The sequence below is a fragment of the Lissotriton vulgaris genome, chromosome 2_1, assembly GCF_964263255.1.
Source record: "Lissotriton vulgaris chromosome 2_1, aLisVul1.2, whole genome shotgun sequence".
In the NCBI taxonomy this organism is placed as follows: Eukaryota; Metazoa; Chordata; class Amphibia; order Caudata; family Salamandridae; genus Lissotriton; species Lissotriton vulgaris.
The window spans coordinates 842,611,677-842,631,713 of NC_141687.1; the positions used below are offsets into that span (position 1 = coordinate 842,611,677).

The 20,037-nt window shown below is 44.3% G+C and overlaps 1 protein-coding gene across 1 annotated transcript in view; it reads right to left on the bottom strand.

Annotated features, from left to right (window-relative positions):
- Positions 1–20,037, bottom strand: part of LOC147731271 (transient receptor potential cation channel subfamily M member 8-like) — a 416,422-nt gene that overhangs the window by 135,729 nt on the left and 260,656 nt on the right. The window contains exons 17-18 of the mRNA XM_086954174.1: positions 6,082–6,211; positions 1,260–1,405 (exon numbers count right to left, since the gene is read on the bottom strand). Of these exons, the coding sequence (XP_086810300.1) occupies positions 1,260–1,405; positions 6,082–6,211 (276 nt within the window). The remainder of the gene's footprint in view (positions 1–1,259; positions 1,406–6,081; positions 6,212–20,037) is intronic.

A 20,037-nucleotide genomic window follows, 5' to 3' on the forward strand; every position in this document is an offset into this window, starting at 1 on the left:
CTGAAAATTACAGCAAATGTTATTTTTCAAATGCACTCCGCCGCTTGCGGAGCTCCGCGAAAAGCGTCAGAGTTTGTTTAGCACTTGGTAGAGCGGAACTCCGCAAACTCTGCCCAGGCTTACTCGGCGACTGCATTGCTGAATGCTTTTTACTTATATGATTATCACAGTTGATCGCCACTCTCAAACGAAGCAAGCTATTTAGACTTTAAATTATAAAGTGGTCAAAGCATTAAAAATGTTAAAACTTTCAAGGGAAAGCTGGGTGCTCAGGATTGTTGGTGGTTCTCGAGTAAACACTTGATTTTGAATCAAATATTTCTCTTTATTCCTCATGTAGTTCCCTGAATCATTTCACTTCTCAATTAACCCCACCCCTAATTACACCATATTTGCAGCAAGCAAGAGTCTCATGATAAAACTATCTACTGTAATATACTACAGAGAAACATAACATTATTTCTCACACTAATGTAAAATCAAGAACACATTAGATAAAACATGTTACAAACACCCAGCACAGCAATACAGGCTGTCAGGTTGCATATTATCGCACTATCCAGAACAAACTAGAAATCAAATACCCCACACCCCCGTTCACTACACACTACCAACTATCTGACAACACTAACCACCATGTATCACAGGCATCTCAAACACAAAGAGCACATTACACATCCATTATATATTCTACATATCACATAGTGAAAAACACTCAGGCTTTTTCCAACCACAAGGCAGTGTACACGGTGCTGCTATGAGAGCTGCATTATCAACCACTACAGCCCTCAGGCAACACCCCCTCTAACACTGAAATATACCATTACAAATCAGAAGTGTGTGGGAAGAGACCATCTGAACACTCAGCCCTAGGAGGCCAATCTAAAGGGAAATATGTGCTAAACAAATGCCAATACGTCAAAAAGGGGGGCCCTTATTTAAATAGGTCCTACATACAGGGCTCCTAGTAAACTGTGCTACAAGAGGACAGGGAAGACACGCCCGAAAAGGAGCAAAGCCCAATGATGAAGCATGACATCCTCCGGGGTGTGTGAGGGCATCAAGAAGAAAGACCTGTCTTCCCTGTCCCCTTCAGGAACTGCATACCCCTTGTAGCACAAACAAATGCCAATAACATAACATCTCCACCTCTGACCTTACTGTGTCCTTCTTACCTTTACTGCAGGCTGAGTTACCGTTTCATTTTACCTCAATATGCTGTTGGTACCTTTGATCCTTCACTCACATCTCCTCCTCACCTGGACTCCTGGCTGAGCGATGAAGTCGCGATCTTTGGCTTCCACAGCCAGCTCTAAGCAGTTCTGCCCTTTCCATGCTGCACAGGGGTAGAGCAGCAACCTCTCCGCCAACTCAACGTCACTCCTATAGCACTCAGAGAACAGCTCTACGAAGCACAAAAGAAAAAAGAGGACGTCAAAGACAGGGGTAGTGTTTTGGAGCCAGGGAGTAAGAACAAGGAAGAGAGAGCGAATGATGGCATCAGAGAAGCAGCAAGTAGCAGAGAAAGGGAGAATAGGGAGTCAGAGAAGAGGCGTTAAGAAAGTCAACGAGGGATAGGCGGAGAAGTAGTGGGTAAATTATTGAAAGACCCTATGATTATTGTCTGGTTTTGCCTTCAGAACCTGTCACTGTAGCTCTGACGCCTTGAAAAATAGCATGAGAGAGGTGCATGGTTGTACAACTGTATACTATACTGACAAATTCCCAGATGAAATACCAGTAATCTTCATTGCTCTGAGGCGAGTCTTCCTCATGGCAATCCCTACCTGGTTCAGCAGACACAATTTACTTATCTTAACATTTTGACATCTTTGGGCCCCCATTTTATACATACTGGAACACTCGGGCCTCCAATGAATCATTAATGGAATTTGGGGACCCCCATGGAGTCATTACAGGAAGCCACAAGCCCCAGTCTAAGCATTTTAAATAATCTGAACAGCAAACAATACACAAAAAATAGATGTAGCTTCTTCTAAATTCAAATGAGTCCACTCATCGTCCATACTGTATTCTGGTTGATGCACTTGCATTGCTCTCACGAATCAATCTGAGGATGCTAATTTAATTTTTAGCCTCCAATTTCAAATTCCTTCACATTTACAGAATGTTTTATAATTTACAATTGTACATTTTGCTTCTTTGTTTGTATACACCTTTTTAAATCTGTTAATATTATTTAATTTTCTAAGCAGTTGCGGACCCCTTGAGATGGCTTCATGGACCCCAAGGGGTCACTGGACCACAGGCTAAGAACTACTGTCCTAGGCCATTTCCTAGTCTCCCCCTAGACCGGGAGACAAAAACAGGGAGCACTAAAGCAACATGTTTTTTCTGTCTACCAATAGGTGTTATGCCTTTTCAATCCCTCCTGTGAATTATTCTATTCTTTTTCTTACATTATCCCACTAACCTGTACAGCCCCTGGGGCTGTGTTTGAGTCAGAACAGGAAGCTGCTACTAACAGGGCAAAGTTGTGTGTAGCTGGGGTTCAGTTCTAGCGAAGCCTACTGCCCTTGCTCCCCAGCTGCACCTGTACCGGCTAAATTGTTAAAGACTTTTGTGCATTTATATTTTTGTTCTTAATTAACAACGTGCAGAATGTATTTTTACCCCTTATTATAATGTGCACACTGATATTGTGCTATTACACTTGAAAAAATTTCCTAAGCCACACAATACTGTTTTTCTTTGACTACTGTTAAAAAAAGCCTCCATTTTGGCCTGTTAACCACCTTTTACAAAATGGATGCCTGCCCGTGCTTTACACAGTTTGTTATTTTTGCAGCACCCAGTCAAGCACAGTCGTGTTTGTTTATTTTCATTGACATTGTTTTGCTGAGCTTGAAGAAACTATCTGATGACATCATAATGTTGCTTTATTCAAGGTTCTTCCACTAGCTCACGGTACCCTATTCATTCACAATACCTTAACTGTTATTTATCCAACTCCTTTGTACTACCCTCTCTAAATGACATTGGCATAGAGAGGGGCAGAATATTCATGTATTGGGATAGTGCCTAAGTGCTAAGGCAATATGACGTTTAGTAAAACTGTGCTCTGATTTGCTGAGAACGTAACATTTTATCTCATACCACGGCGATCCAGTAGTTGTATGCAAAAATAGTGTATATAAACCCTTGTTTGTGTGTGTGTGAGAGAGAGCTGTCCTAACTGCTACTAGGTATGCTTGGGATTTTGAATAATTGTCATTTTGCACTATTCTGGTATGATCTATTTGCTGAGAGCATTTATGGCAGTGAATCGACTGTATTTTCTCTGAATTTTGTAATAAATCCTTTAATTTATTTTGCTGATCTAGAATGCAGGTATTGAGCCGGCTTTTACTTAATTGGTGTGCTGGTAGGGGCCTTACCTCGAGGACAATTTGCCTCATATAAAATTGAGATTGAACACCATCTCCGATTCATCAATTCATGGGCGTATAGTTGTGGTTAAATTCTGCGGTGCAAGGATTGTGGGGGACTCTGTGCCCACAAGGTTTTAGTAGTATAGGTTGGTTGCAAGTTAAGAGCAACTCATGTCTGCTTTAGAAAATGCTGCTTTTTGTCCTGTCCGTCGTCTTAGTGAATTTTCCATTGTGGATTTTCCAGGGTGGATTTTGCAGAGCTCTTGCCAGCACGGCTGCTTTTCATGAGCGAAAAGAATTGTCTTTATGAAAAGGGTTGAATGATTCTTGTGATTGAGTGTTCTGGTTTGTTATTGAGGCATTGTTGTGTGTGTGGCATGATGGATTTTGTTTGCTGCATGCAAGGTCTTTGGATATGCGATGTTAACCTTAGTTCAATTAGTGGTTTGGTTACTGTAATTTTGATGTACTCTTCTTATTTGTGTTTTGCATCAATGCAGTTTTTGGTTTATATATTTGTTGTTTTGGTAATCTGATTTGTCCAAATCCAAGATCTCAAGATGTATTTTCCGAACTTGTCTCCATAAGGTAGTGTGTTTTGTGAACTGCTGCCTACATGCTAATAGGGATTTTTCTGTCCAAATGAGTTTTCCTTTGCCTGGGTTTGTGTGTCTAATTTAGGTTGGTATATTTTTCTTTTTGGTGCACAAGAATACATTCAAAGGACAGAGGTGGATTTCTGCTGGACGGAGTCTGCTTTAGTGTGACTGGAGATTGACATGTGTCGTGGAGGTACTAGTCTTGTTTCTATTGTTGCAAGATCCATTTTATTATAACTTACTGATTTTCTCCCTATTTAGATTGAGCAGACAAGATTTATTTTGGGTTATTCAGTGTGCTGTGTAGCTTTTCCCATTCAAAGAGAAAGCTTTGCCCTGATTGTTTAGTCAGCCAGTGAGTTGCACAGGGATTGGCGCAGCACCACCACAGATTTGCTCTGTCATTGGTTAGTTGCTATCAAAGCCCTGCTGCGATTGGTTGACCTTTAGCAGAGCCACACCTTGATTAGGCATTGTTTGCTAGTCTGTTTTCTGCAGTTTATTAGATTATTTGGAGAGACAATAATGTGTGCTGTGTTGAATAAACTTAAAGCTCCTAACATACCTGTTATGGATTGACAGAAAATACCTGAAATATAGTCCCTCTGAGATGCATGGAGTTCTCTCATTACACAAACAGATCATTCTTTCTATCCCTGCCACAGACCAACTTGTAAGTTTATTTCTGACAAAAATGTGTCCCATACTTTCATAACAAATGATTTGCCAGACATGTGGATCACTTTAAGAAAGGTGGATAGTCTGCCATGGGTCCTTCACCACCCAAGAGGATCGGAAGACTGCCCGCGAGGATCTAAATCATGCCCCATAGTATTGCATTAATGTTGGGCATTTTGGACATCATTGAGGTTGGCAGGCAGCCTCCTCGGACTGCCATTCTATCAGAAGCCAAAATTCTTCTCCCACCACACGATCAGCTGCTTAATTTAGACAGTCCCACACTGTCAGCAGGGATCTCTTCACTGAAAGTGTATCCGCTGGTGCATCCTGCCATGGGAAATATCCATAGTAGAAGCTCCGTACACTGCGTGACCGGTGGCCTGTGGACTAGCAGATTAAAATTTTCCAAACCTAGAGTTACCTAAGGTCTGACATCTGAAGCATATCATCTCCCCTACCCCTAACTATGGCATGGGAACTACAGATTTGGTGGGGCGAGAGCCCTATCAGTTTACAGTATGCACCCGCTTAGCCAAACACTAAAGGAAGCCGTATGACAGGTAAGATTTGGTTTGGTATTGGGAAGAAGTCAGATAATCTTTCCAAGTGAATATTAGTGGTGTATTCTTGTACTGCAGTCAAGAAAATCAATTTTCCCATTATTTTCCAAATTGCTGGAAAACCCTTGTGTGTGAAAGAAATGCAACATTATGGCCTTCATTACAATGTTGGGCAGTTGGGTCACCGACAGGCCGTTAGGTGGCGGTCCGACCACAGACATCCCACAGCCGTCGGGCAAAAGACTGCCACCTAAGCCAGGATCAGAGATCCCGAGGGAACGGCGCTCGGAACATGGTCCAAGCATGGCGGCAGTGCCAAGGCAGGCACTGCCGTCAGGATAACAATATTCCTTTCCGACAGCCTTTTCATGGTGGAAACACCGCCATGAAAAAGTTGTCAGGAATGGTTATTGGGGGCCCCAAAAAGGCCCCAGTCTGTCGTTGGCCACTGAAAAGTGGCCATGGGGGAAAATGTAGTTCCCCCACTCACCTCCGGGCAGCATGTACCATGCACCATATGGTGCATAGCACATAGTCCATGGATGCGCAGGAGGTGCTGCACAGTTGAGGCATGGGCTGTGGCTATTTTCCATGGCCGCAGTATGCCCCTACCATGGTTCAGATGCGTTTTTGACTGCCAGCCCGGCGGTCACATTGGAATGCAGCGGTCGGACTGCGAGCAAGCTTGTCGGCAGTCATCTGACCGCCTCATATGAGCTTGGCGGTCTGAATGACTGCCATCATAATGAGAACCTATGTGAGGTGATGCCACAGATTTAGTGATCTGTGTTTCTTTGAAACTGAGTGCCCAAAGCATAGACACATTTATGAAAAAGCCCTTAGACTTACCAACAGCTCTTGTCTCATACTCATTAGCAATTTCCTCATATGCGTCCCTATCGTTGTCGTGGTTGGTGACCTTCGCAATGCTTTTCAGCAGCTTACTTGCTCCAAGGGCTGCCGCAGTACCACCTGGCACCTGGAATTGCAAAGGTAGATAGTCAATGACCAGGCAAGAGCTTGCAAAGCATAGAAACAAACAGAAGCCCAATAAGAGTGGCAAATACCATACCATATCGTGCCAAGAATATTGCTAAAACAAAAATATCAAGTCACAGAATATTGTTGTCAAGATTATTGTTTTTTATTTAATATTGTTTTAAATAAATATAATTTTCTTTAATATAGTTTTCTTAAATATAATTGTAAATAATATTGTTGTTACATGTTTTAATACACATCAATTAAAATATGAATTTATTAATATTAAGTTGTTAGTATTGTTAGTATAATTGTTATTATTTGTAAATAAAGTTTTAAATGGAAAAATATTTATTTTTTGGAGTTAATTGATTGTATTGTACTGTATTGTAACCTTGAGTGGACAACTCCGCTCCGCCCACAGAGTGTGCAGAGTTTTGCCTGCTCCGCGCTCCACGTGCGCCCGTACATGGGCAGTTTTCACGAAGAAGTCGCGATGAGGAAGAGGGCAGTCCGGGGATGCCGCAGATAAGGTAAAGAGTTTTCTTAGTCTTTAAATAATTTTTTTTAAACTTACACAAAATTGGTAATAGTGCGGATGGGAGGCGGGTGGCGCATAGCGGAGCTAAGCAGAGTGTGCGAAGTTTCAACTCCATGGGACTCCGCGTAGCCCCACTACTCCCACCATTACTGTATTGTATTGCATTGTCATTGAATTTATATATCCCTTACTATCCCTGATGAGGCATCGAAGCGCTTTTGAGCAAGTAGCACTCTACTCCGGAACCTTTAAAGGATTAGTGGTGAAATTAGTATAATGAAGTATGAAATTAATTTGAGTGGTGGACATGTTAGTCTGTTATTTGGATTGAAAAGGATAGTGGAGGGATAGAAGAGGGAAGGAGTTGTATTTATATAGCGCTTGCTACCCCTGATGGGGTGTTGAAGTGCATATTGTTTTTGCCAGGTAGCACGCTACTCCAGGATCCACACAGGATTAGTGGGGAATTAGTGGAGGGAAATATGAAATTAATTTCAGTGGTAAGTTTGTAATTTGGATTGAAAAGGATAGAGGAGGGATGGAAGAGGGAATGGTTTGCATTTATATAGCGCTTGCTACTCCTGTTGAGGTGCTGATCTGCTTTTTAGCGGGTAGGAAACTACTTCGGAACCAAACAGGATTAATAGGGAATTAGTATAAGGAAATATGACATTAATTTGAGTAGTGGACATGTTAGTCTGGTATTAGAGTTGAAAAGGAATAGTAGCGGGATAGAAGAGGGAAGGGTCTAGAATTTTTTCTTCTGATGGGGTTTAAAGCAGTAGGAGGGAGTTTGGGATGAGTAAAGAAGAGGTGGAGGGGAAGGATTTAGAAAGGCTTGTTTGGGAGATCTGAATAGTAAAAATGGTATGAAATGATGCAAGGAGGGATAGAGGAGGGAAGAGTCTAGAAAGGGTTATTCTGGGCATCATAATAGTGGTATGGGGTTTGGATGAGTGAGAGAGTGGAGGTAGAGAATATATTGATAAAGGTATAGGGTGAGAAATAGAGCAGTGCATTGGTAAGAGTAGTAGAATGACGTTTGAGGTGAGTCAGAGAGTGAAGGTAGAGGATATTGAGAGTGGTATAGGGTGAGAAATAGAGCGGTGCATTGGAGAGAAGCAAACATAAAATAGTAATAACTAAACGTTATTACCATTTTATGTTTTGGCTTTCTCACACTGCAAGATGACAGTGGGGCGACACTCCTCTGCCCTAGTGGAGGAGCCGTCCCTTCGTGGGCTGAGGAAAGAGATACTGTCTATAGAAGGATGAAAGTAAATTTGCATAGTCAAGCAGTCCTTCAAGGTCAGCTCAGGGATCTTTGGGGATTTTCAGGACTATAGAAACAAAACAATAGTATAGAACCTAGAAGGAAAGTCCCAAAGCCAATTAGTGGTGCCCTAATTAACTACATTTCTCGACTAGGCCACACCTGCTGTCTCTCATTGACACTGACTGTGTGCTGCCATCTTTGTCACAAATAGCAGTGGAAACTGATGTGAGACCTCAGTGGTTCCTGTGGGCCTGAGCCAATGATAGCTATAACATTGGGCATCAATCATTTCTTGGCATTGGCTCCAATTGTGTTGTACACATGAAACTATTTACTGTATGCTGCCACAAGACAATACATTGAACATGAGTATACTACATCAAATCAACAACAAGATTTATTTTTGAATTGGCTCTTCCTGAGAGCTGTTACAAGAATCAGATACAGAAATCAATTATTCTTGGATAGAACTGGTCAGCAGATAAATATCCCACGAACACATGTAAGTTCTTTCATTTCACACTGTTTATGTGCTGCTGATTTTAATGGGCGATTCAAAATCCTACAAGCTTTTCTGAAGAGCCTGACTTTAAGTGCTGGTCTGTGATGTTAGTATCTCAAGAGGTCTGCTTTCCAGTGATTACTTGTCTACGGGGAGACTGCAGGCGTGAGGTTCCTCATCTAAACTCGGGTCGACCTAGGGGCATGAACAGGGAGGATGTGCAGGTCTCAGTGTCACTGGGACAGAGGAATTCTGCAAAGCAGTCACAAAAGCCTGGGACCTGTAGCTATGAGAATCCTTTTGTGCCTCAGGGATGTAGCACAGTCATTGACACATACATTTAGAACAAAACACTAATCAAAATTGGGGAGGGGAGGGGCCATCCTTCAGTATGCCAAGAGAGCCGGGGCCGATGTGCTCTTGTTTCAGGTAACACACTTGCTGGGCACTAAAGCTCTATGCCTGCAGCGGTTTGGGTATCACCAAGTGTTCCATTCGGGGTTCACACGGGGCTCGCAGGGTGTAGCGATACTGATCCATCGTAGGGTCCCCTAGGTACATGAGAAACTTTGGTCGGACACACAGGGATGGTATGTCTTCATACAAGGCAGGATTGGGGGTGACATCTTGACGCTGGGTAGCGTATATGCTCCACCGCTGCTACAGTGGTCCCTGGTGGAACGACTTTTAATGCTTTGGGGGGATATGCCGGACACCTTTTCTGTAGTGTGAGGGGCCTGGAATGATGTGATGGAGCTGGGACAAGACAGATGGAGGAACGGGGATGGTGTTGGGGCGGGAGGATCATCTACTAAACTTCACTACCTAGTTACCGGGCTTGATTGGACGGATGTGTGGAGACACCTGTGAGAGAGTGCAATTTGAATGAAAAGTATATCCGTACCATATTTACAAGCCTATCGCATAAAGTTAGAAGTTGTAACGTGAAATAGCACTTGTAGCGTAAAGTTAGCCGATGTAACTTAAGAAATAGGAAATGTATTCGTACGTATTCTAGAATGTGCATTAGAATTAGAAAGGCCCGTATACATAGGTTGGGCTAATATAGAAATGTGTAAATGCTTAAAGAACAGTAGGACGTGCTAAACAGAGTTCATATACGTATGTAATTATTAAACGGAGAAAGCGGTGAAATGTAAAGCAAAGAAATGTGCAGACTATATAGCACTGTGTAAGAAACGAGAGTATAACGTTGTATTTTATGTAACATGAATTTGCTTATAATCAATGATTTGCTAATTCGATTATATATATATATATATGTGTGTTAAAAGTCATACCGTGTAGAAGAGTTTGTAGGAGTTTTAGCATGATGTGGTCATGTGTGATTTTAACCTAACGGACCAAGGGTTCGCAAGAGTGTAGTCCACTGCATATAATTTAGTGGCCTCTCAGGAAGAGGGGGATAGCTTTGATCTGTACGTGCGAGCCAAGAGCCAAAGGTCTTGTTAAATTAAAGTGACAATGCTGGACGAAGTTTATGGCCTAAGTAAGATAAGGGAGGCTTGGAATTTGGGGTCTTGTTTCTAAGTGTCTGTTCACAGGACCAAACGAGGTTATAATCACAACGGTAATGAATGGAGTTCTGTTGAGGTGATAGACTTTGCTCTGAAAGTGTCAACTGGAATGTCATGAGGTTACCAGCACGATGACGAAGATGGCGCCTAAGAAGCAAGGTCAACTTAACAGACGACGCGAAGAGAAGAAGCTATGGAAAAACCCAGAATGAGATCACGTGAAATGTGTACGTGGTGGGCGTCTCAAAGGGGCGTTCCACCCATACTGTGATTTTGTATTTAGGGACAGCCCCCCGGGGAGAGGAGAGAAAGAGCAGATGGCCTGAGCGCAGAACAGAAGGCAGAGAAGAGGAAAGGGAGCAGTAGGTCGAGGACCCTTAGAGAGCGGATGGGTAGGCAGAAAGGGTACTGCTTCTCGACATAGAATTCCATCAGAGACTAAGAAAGTTTGAACTTCTTTGGAAGTCAAACTGCTGACACCTTTTTAGGTAAAGAACTTGCGAAGTAGGGATGTCACTTAGCATAGAGTAGGGACAGATTTAACTTGTTTTTTCTTTTTTGCAGATGACGCAACAGATCCACTTTGTGTCTATGCTATTCAATTTGTTGATTCTGGAATTGGTTTTAATTGTTTTCTTTTGTAGACTGAGATTCTTTAGGGAATTTATGTTCCTTTTAGTTCCTGTATACTTGTTGAATCTTATCCTGAGAGGATTGTATATGCAATTGACATTGATTTTATATTAAACTTTTAAACTTTATCAGTCGTAAGTGGTTCTTCAGAGTTGCGTCAGTTAATGGGGTTGATTTAACTTATGCGGGGTTTGCCTTTTACTCAATGACAGTCAATAATCGATCCAAAATTGGATGAATGAGATAGGTATCTAGGTAATCAGAAACGATATCAAAATCTCATTCCCCGCAGTTGGTAGCAGAGGATGGTTGGCTTCTTGAGGAAGGCAACCTAGGTTAGGTCTAGATTACCCCAAGGTCCCTAGTCATCGACGACCAGAAGAAGAATCCCTGCCGAAGAAGGTGCTGACGGTGCGAGAGAGAAAAGCAACAGAGTCGGTCGAGAGTGAGTATAAGGGTCATGCGTTGCCAGATTGCGGTGTTTTGTGTTGTACCTATGTTGTAATGTCAAGCGGAGTTGAATGCCTGTAGTGTGATTGTGGAAAGGTTGTGAGCGCGCGCAACCGGATAAAATCTTAAGTCCAGAGAAGGGCTTAAGTGGTTCGGGTGTATCGAACACCCAGAGTAATTGTCTACCATTGTAAAGGGGGTCATGAGGTACCATTGATCGCCCGCAGGACCGTGATAGGGGGAATGTCTGAGTGAGTGTATGAGTAACGGACGCTGGTCGGACGTTTACTGTGTGTAAGTAACCTATCAGATAAGGCGAGCGTCTGAACGTGAGAGGAAAGACGTCTCGTCAGTTGAGGTGACAATTACAGTTAGACTGTGGACGTACAGTCAAGAAAAGTGATCGCTTGGTCGGAAGTAGTCATTTTTCGGCGTATGAATGAAAACGCATGCAAGACCGTGAGACGAGCTGAGAAAGGAGGGGAACTGCTGCAGAGGGGACGAGTGACGTCAGCGTAGAGCCGCGCTTGGATTGGCCGGTCAGCGTAGAGTCGCGCTGGGATAGGCTGGTCAGCGAGAGCCGCGCAGGGATTGGTTGTTTGTCATCGGGAAGTAGATAAGGAAGAGAATTAAGGAAAATCGTAGATTTTTGAAAATGAAGTGTTTTAAGCGTTTAAGGGCGATCTTTAAGAAAGATAGAGGAAGCTCGTATGCAGGGGAAGAAGCCCCACCAGAAGGCACACCAGCTTATTATATGGCTGTGAATGTAGGGTTACACTCAATACTATGGATCTCTGAGTGGAGTAAGCTAACAGAAGGAAATGAGGAACTGACGTTCCCGAGATACGGGACGTTTAGGTTAGAAGTATTGAATCAACTGAAAGCGGTAATGCTAGCAACGAGACCTCTACCGAGGCCAACACAGTTCGAAGCCCTTAGTGCATGGTTCAGGGCGGCACACGACAAGAGCTTGAATAGACGCCAAGAAAGAGTGAGACGATCGGTAAAAGCAGTGCAGGATGCTAAATGGGATGATGAAGCTAAAAAGTGGAGGGTGCAAAAAATAGAAGCAGACAAATTGTACCCAATGATAGAGGCTACGGGAGGAAAAAAGCCTCTAGAAGAAGATGAGGACAGCGAGTCGGAGGATGGTCTGATAGAGAGGCTATTAATGGACAGACCACCTCCGTACAACAGAGAAGCCGAAAGTCCCGAACTACAGCAAGGGGACGGGGCTAGGTGGGGGGAAACAGAGTGGGATCCCAAGAAAGGTGAGGAAGTACCTCAATCTAGTCCCGTACAGAGAGTAGTAGGAAGATTCGTGGTCCAGAAGGGGCCAGAAACGGAGTGCGCAAGGTCGTATCAACTGCCAGATGCTCTACAAGTACCTGTTACCATAGGCCCTTTAGTGTCAATCTACAACCCGGAGGGAGCCCAGCAGGAGGAACAGGCACGGTGGGACAGGGAAAGGGCAGAGATGGAAAGTAGGAATAATACGATCAATTCCCAAAGGCAGTTGCTAGGACCAAGGAATCGGAGTACCCCATTGGGTCCAGTAACGGATCCCTGGATAGAACAGGGGGGTCAGAGAGGACAGATGGATCTGAGGGGACCGAAACCAAAATCCTTTAAGGAGTTAAGGGAGTACTTGAAAGAATGGGATGCTGCCGTAGAAACTCAGAATAAAAGAATAGAAACAGAAACAGAATGGAGAGATCAGGATAACAGGATCCTCTCTCACTGCGGAGCTGACGAAAGCAGCCCGGGTCAGAGGGAGGGAGTCAAGGAAGCAAAGGAGATACTTGCCATACCATCGGTGGCAATAGACAATTGTGTGAAGACAAGAGTACAGGATGTGGGGGGATGCCTCGCCCTATCCTTAGTGAGGGAGAACGAAAGACGCAGGAGTACCGAAATAGTTTCAGGTGCACTCACCATGCCCCAGACGAGAACGTGCGACATTGGAGTCACGAGAATATGGAGAGTCGCGAAGGGTCTCGCCATCCATCCGGTGATCACGGACGGGATCGCGGGAACATGGAGGGCCGTGAAGGACCTTTCCGTTTATTGAGTGACACCAGACAGCAAGGGAATAGCAGTGATTTAGAACATAACGGAGGATCCTATCTCGCATCTAGAGAGGCCGAGCTAAAAAGACAGGATGCAGTGATGGGGAATAGAACATTGTTCCACCATACCCCAAGGGAAGATGGAAAAGCTTGGGATCTAGAGAGGTGGGAACAAAGAGAAGAAAGAAGGACTCCTCATAACTCACCTGTGCCCAGACGAAGGACTCGTAGTGGGGGTGAGAGGGATGTAAACGAACCACCTAGGAGTGAGGTACTGAGAGCTGAGATAAAAGCAAAACGGCTCGATGTAATGAGTTTAAAATCAGATTTGGATGAAATAATAGACGGCACATTGCCAATGGAAAGGATAGAGCTGTATGATCAGGATGAAATACTGTTTATATCTAAGGACGTTACTCGGAAAGCGAGGTCAGTTCATGAAAAATTATCTGAGTTGGCAGACAGGTATATGATAGACTTATCACGAACTAAAGCTTTACAGGGTAACCATAGGTTAAACTGCACGGATCAGGATCTAGATGAGCGTAGGACGATTGGGCTGAAAGTACACATAAAGGAACTGATCTTGAGTATCAGATTGTGGAGGAATTTGGATAAATGGGAGGAAAGATGGTCCAAGAGGGGATCCGTCAGAAGGAGTACACTTGCGAGGTCCCCGGATGGAGAGCTAATGCGAATGGAAGCTTTCCCTTTGCGAGAAATCGCGAACGGAAGCTACGTGCATGTGCCCTGGAGTAGGGGGGATTTAGCGGCATTTACCAATTCCTTCCCAAAGCTAAGGGAGAACCCCCTCGAGTGGTATAAGCAGGTAGAGAGGTTCGTGAAGATCTCTAAGGTGCTGTGGGTCGACTTGAACACCCTGTTTGATATCGTAGTACCCGGAGATTTGTGGACGGCATGCAAACTTAGTGTCGAATGGCCCATTTGTGAACCAGATAGGGATGCCCGGACGAATGGTCCATCAGAGAGAGTCATTGAAAAGTACGAGAGGGTAATTGCATGGTTAAAAGAGAAGGTGCCGTTGCAGGACATAGACTGGGTTAAGATAGATCGAACAACTCAGGAACCTAAAGAGACCGTTCACGAGTTCTATGAGAGGTTGCTGAAAGCATTCAAACAGTACAGTGGCTTGGATGTGATGGATCCCAAAGACATAGGACAGTTTGTGTCAAAGTTTGTCCTGGGATTGCGACCAGACATAAGCTTAATGATTCAACAGCATTTGATCTGTTGGCAAAACAAACCGTTAGATGAGATTCTGAGGTATGCGAGGTACTGTAGCGATGAAATAGATTCGAAAGCAAAGAAACTTAAGGAGAAGCTGATGTTGGTGCAGATGCAGTCAGCTGGAAAGGGTGGACAGCGGCAACAGGGAACAGGAACTCTAGGGAAGAAACAGAATAATCAAAGCAGAGATGAGGAAGAAAAACCGAGACCAAGGGTAGATATCGCGACACTGAAAAGGACAACGAGGTGCCATCAGTGTAACGAGGTGGGACATTGGAGACGCGAGTGTCCCTATAATGTCGAGACGGGGGAATTAGAACAGGAGGAGGATGAGGTTCAAACCAGCATGGTAAAGGGAACAGCAGTCCCGAAGGGAAAGTTTATCAAAGGGGGGACTCAGACTCCTCGAGCCCCGTTCCCTCAACCGCCTCGCATTGCAAATGGAGGAAAAACCTATAGACAACTGCCACTGTTCGTAGGAGGAGAAGAATGCTACTACGTTGATCCCCTTACGGGACAACGAGTGAATAGGGAAGAAGACTGTACTCTAGGAGCAGCCCTGGAGGTAGGCCAGAGAGGACCATACGTAGAGGCTGAAGTGGCTGGATGTCCTACGACCTTTTTGGTGGATACGGGGGCCACTCGATCCACTTTGAGATCGGCGGTAGTCCCAGGTCTGCCAATGTCGGGAGAGACGATTCAGGTGGTAGGAGTCGCAAACAGGAGAATGACGAATCCTCTGACAGAACCAGTGTCAGTGAAGATAGGAAATTACAGTGATGAACATCAGTTTGTGATTTGTGATTCTAGCCCTGTATGTCTGCTAGGAAGAGATCTGTTGTGTAAATTAAATTGCACAATATATTGCACACCTGAAGGAGTAGAAGTACAGACTAACGATGATGATGCTGATTTTAAGGTTGTAAACTCGCAGGAATGCGTGGAACTATATCCTACCCTAACGGTGGAGGAGCTCCCACAGGACTTGAAGGAGACAGTGTCAGCTGAGGTGTGGGATTTTACTGGAGAGGAAATAGGACTGATCAAAGGGGTAGAACCGGTAAAGATCATGGTAAAACCCAATGCCGAGTATCCAAGAACACCACAATATAAGTTGACACCGGAGACAATTGCAGGAATAAAGCCTGTGATCGAATTTATGATTAGACAGGGAATACTGAAGGAGATCGTGGGAAGTCCATGTAACTCCCCGATTATGGGTTTGCAGAAGCCTAGTGGGAAATACAGAATAGTGCAGGATCTTCGAAAGATTAATAATATCGTTGTTTCATGTTGTCCAGTGGTACCGAATCCATCAGTGATATTGTTTCAGATACCGTTCCAAGCTGAATGGTTCACAGTGATAGACTTGTGCCAGGCTTTCTTTTCAATCCCTTTAGATGAGGAGAGCCAGTATTTGTTCGCCTTTAAGCTGGAAAATCGCGTTTTAACATGGTGTCGTATTCCCCAGGGGTATACAGAAAGCCCATCGATTTTTAACCAGCTGCTGAAGAAAAATCTTGAAAGTCTAGTACTGCCCATGAATTCGGTTCTGGTCCAGTACATAGACGACCTACTTGTGGCGTCAGAAACTGAGGAAGCTTGTAAAGTAGACACCATCACCTTACTAAATCACTTGGCGGAGAACGGACACAAGGTGTCTCCAAGTAAATTGCAGTATTGTCTGACTGAAGTGCAATACTTGGGCCATAGGATTGAAAAGGAAAAACGGAAGGTGTCTCCAGACAGAATAGAGGCAATCATGAAAATGAACGCGCCTAAGACACAAAGAGAAGTCAGGATGTTTCTAGGCATGGTTGGTTATTGTCGGCAGTGGATAGCCAACTTTTCACTGAAGGCAAAACCTTTACAAAAACTGACGCACAAGGGGGTGAGTGATCCGGTACCATGGGACAAAGATTGTTTGATGGCATTTTTGCAGCTGAGGGAGGACTTGTGTCGTGCCCCGGCTTTGGGAATGCCTGATTACGAAAAACCATTCTTGCTTTACTGCTGCGAGAGGGAAGGTTGTGCTTTAGCAGTTTTGGCCCAGATACACGGAAATGCCCGTAGACCAGTTGCATATTTTTCGGCTACCTTAGATCCAGTAGCCGCAGCGTTGCCCGGATGTCTCAAATCCGTTGCTGCAACGGGTGTCAGCATTGAAAGGTGCGAAAATGTGGTGATGGGACATCAGTTAGTGGTGTACGTACGTACGTTCTGTGGAATTGTTAATGACCAGGACCAAGACTCAGCATTTGACGAATAGCAGGCTCACACGCTATGAGCAAGTCATATTGGCTGCTGAGAATGTGACCCTAAAGAGATGCTCTGTCTTGAATCCTGCTACTTTGATGCCACTTCCAAATGATATTGATGATGAAATCTGTACAGATCATGACTGCCTTGATGTGACTGAACTATGCACCAAACCGAGACCAGATATCGTAGATGAGCCACTGACTGACCCTGAAGAAATATTCTTTGTTGATGGTTCATGCGTAAGAGACGATATCGGTCAGCTGAGAGCAGCATATGCAGTTTGTACCATCACCGGAGTGGTGGAAGCCGCCTGCCTGGAAGGAGTACATTCCGCTCAGGTAGCTGAAATCATTGCTTTGACCCGTGCCTGTTTGGCAGGCAACAAAATTCGAGTCACCATATACACCGATAGCCAGTATGGTTTCGGGGTAGTTCACGACTACGGGCAGTTGTGGTCTCAAAGAGGTTACATGACCTCCTCGGGTTCTCCTATTAGGAACGGAGAATTTGTGAGATTATTGTTAGAAGCATTACAAGGTCCAGAAGCTATAGCGGTTGTCAAATGTGCTGCGCACACAAAGAATACAGATTTTGTGTCGCAAGGAAATCGATACGCAGATGAGGTCGCACGTTACTGTGCGGAACAGGGGTATTCTCACACCAAGGTAGAAGTGGGGGGAATACAAGAAAGAACTGATTTGACTATGCTGTTAGACACTGTAGATACGTGGGATGAATTGAAGTGTGTCCAGGAAAATGCACCAGATTTTGAGAAAAAGGCATGGGAAACAGCTGGGTGTACCAAAAGTGAGATGAATTTTTGGATTTCTGCAGATGGGAGAGCAGTTTTACCAAACGAACTTGTTAGTCCAATGGCAAGGAGATTGCATGGACCAGCACACATAGGGAGAGATGCCATGGTGAGAGTATTCAGACAAACATGGTACAATCCGAAGTTTAGAGTAGCGGCAGAAGCAGTATGTCAGCGTTGTGCTATCTGTCAGCAACTAAACGTAGGAAAAAGAACACCAGTCACATTGAGTCACATAGGGAGGTCTGGGGGGCCTTTCAATAGAATGCAGCTGGATTTTATTGAAATGCCCAAGTGCAATTGACTCAGATACGTCTTAGTGATTGTCTGTATATTTTCCAGATGGGTTGAAGCTTACCCTACACGTAGGTGCGATACACTTACAGTAGCAAAATTGTTGCTTAGAGAGTTGATACCGAGGTTTGGGGTGCCAGCCTCTTTGGAATCGGACAGAGGAACTCATTTCAACAGCGAAATAGTGAAGATGCTATGTTCAGCCTTAAGTATCGACCATAAGCTCCACTGTAGTTATCGACCAGAAGCTTCGGGGATTGTAGAACAAATCAACAGCACAATAAAATCCAGACTCGCCAAAGTTTGTTCATCGACATCCCTGAGTTGGCCTGATGCACTTCCATTGGTCCTTATGAGCATACGTAGCACACCCGATAGAAGGACAGGTCTCTCTCCACACGAGGTGCTAATGGGGAGAGCTATGAGACTGCCATCGGTTCCGACTGCAGCATTGTTGAACATCACAGACGATTTGATCTTGGACTACTGCAAGGGACTATCTGATGCCATTCATTCTGTGTCCCTCCAGGTCCAGGCTGCAGAGGTTCCATCAGCACAAGACTTGTGCCATGACCTGTGTCCGGGGGACTGGGTCCTGGTGAAGAAGCATGTCAGGAAGAACTGTCTAGATGTGCGTTGGCGTGGACCATTCCAAGTCATACTAGTTACGAACACTGCAGTGAAGTGTGGAGGCTTGCCCAACTGGATACACGCCTCACACACTCGAAGGGTTCCAGCACCTCTGGAAGAAACAGCTCCTCTCTCGGATGAAAATCCAGCGGAAAGCGGAGAAGCCACAGAGAGGGAAAGTCAAGCTGTAGAGGTGATCGAAGAGGCTGAGCCTGTGTCGGAACAGGCTGATGACGGTCAGGACACCAGTGAGACCGAAGTTGCCTCAGAAGAAGAAAACAGCTGGGAGTTCGAGTCAGACACCGAACAAGCTGTAAGTGATCAAGAGACGAGTCCAAGAACAAGGAGCAGGAGGACAAGGAATGGAGAAGCTAGTTGGCCGGAAAGAAGGAGAAGGTCAACCTTGAGAGCAAGTCCAGAGAGCACCCTTGTCCCGATTTCTGAAGATTCGGAACTAGACGAAGAAGCTACGGACTCAGGCTCTGAGAGTCCGAGAAGATCAAGAAGGGTACGTGTGCCCTGCAGAAGGTACGCCACCCCTGAATGGACTTATTTAGCAGATGTCTTGGGGACAGAGATCTGGGAGAGTGAGAGAAGTGCAAGTGATCAATCTCGATCCAATTGTGGCAGTGGAGATATGGATGTTGACGCCTGGAATCGAGACTGAGGGGTTACTGACTTTCACACTTCCCGTTCCCCTTTACCTAAGTCGGATCAAAGATCTAGTGCTGAATCGATTAGAGTTTCCGACTTTTGGTCATCAAATACCAGCACAAGAAGAAAAAGTCATTCGTTTAGAACTATTGGAATATGTCATTAGAGCTGCAGGTACGAGAATTGTTGTAGATGCATAAAGACTTTTATAATTAAGAGATAAAGAAGAAGATAACCTAGCGCCGAGTGGAAAGAAGAATAAAATTAGGGATTACATTTAGAGGACGGAGAAGGGTTAGGGTTGTCTATTGCTAAAGATAAAGGACATTGTTGTGAAAAAGAGACTTGTTGTTGCTTAAGAGAGCTTCACAGACTGAGAAATCAAATAAAGCAAAACAAAGACCTGAAAAAGGAAACTTTTCCTCGAAAAAGAAAGAGCTACGCTGTTTTGATAACATGGAGAATGGCAACCCAAACCGAAAAGCCAAATGCATAATAGGTACACTAATAGCAGTAGTAAGTTTTCTCATTATTACAGTAGTTACCATATCATACACAGTAGGACATACAAGCGTAAAGGAGACAACAGATGTAAAGCCTGTAACGACTTTGAAACCTGCTCTTGTTGGGAAGAAGGAGGAGAGCAATGTAATTCGTGAAAAGGCGTTACTGGCAGATGAAGCTCGTAGGTTACACGTAGACGAGTCACAGGGAAATTTTAGATCAAACGCATATGCCAAGCTATTATATGAGTATATTGATGCCATGGAGGCCAAAGATTGTTATGTTTGCATGCAATTGCCGGCTTCCGTAGATGAAGGCATCAGATATCATCATCTCCCACTGACTTATGGGATAACATGTAGTTTATTACTCAGTATATTTTATGGTAGAGAAGGGTTCGAGTACTACTTTT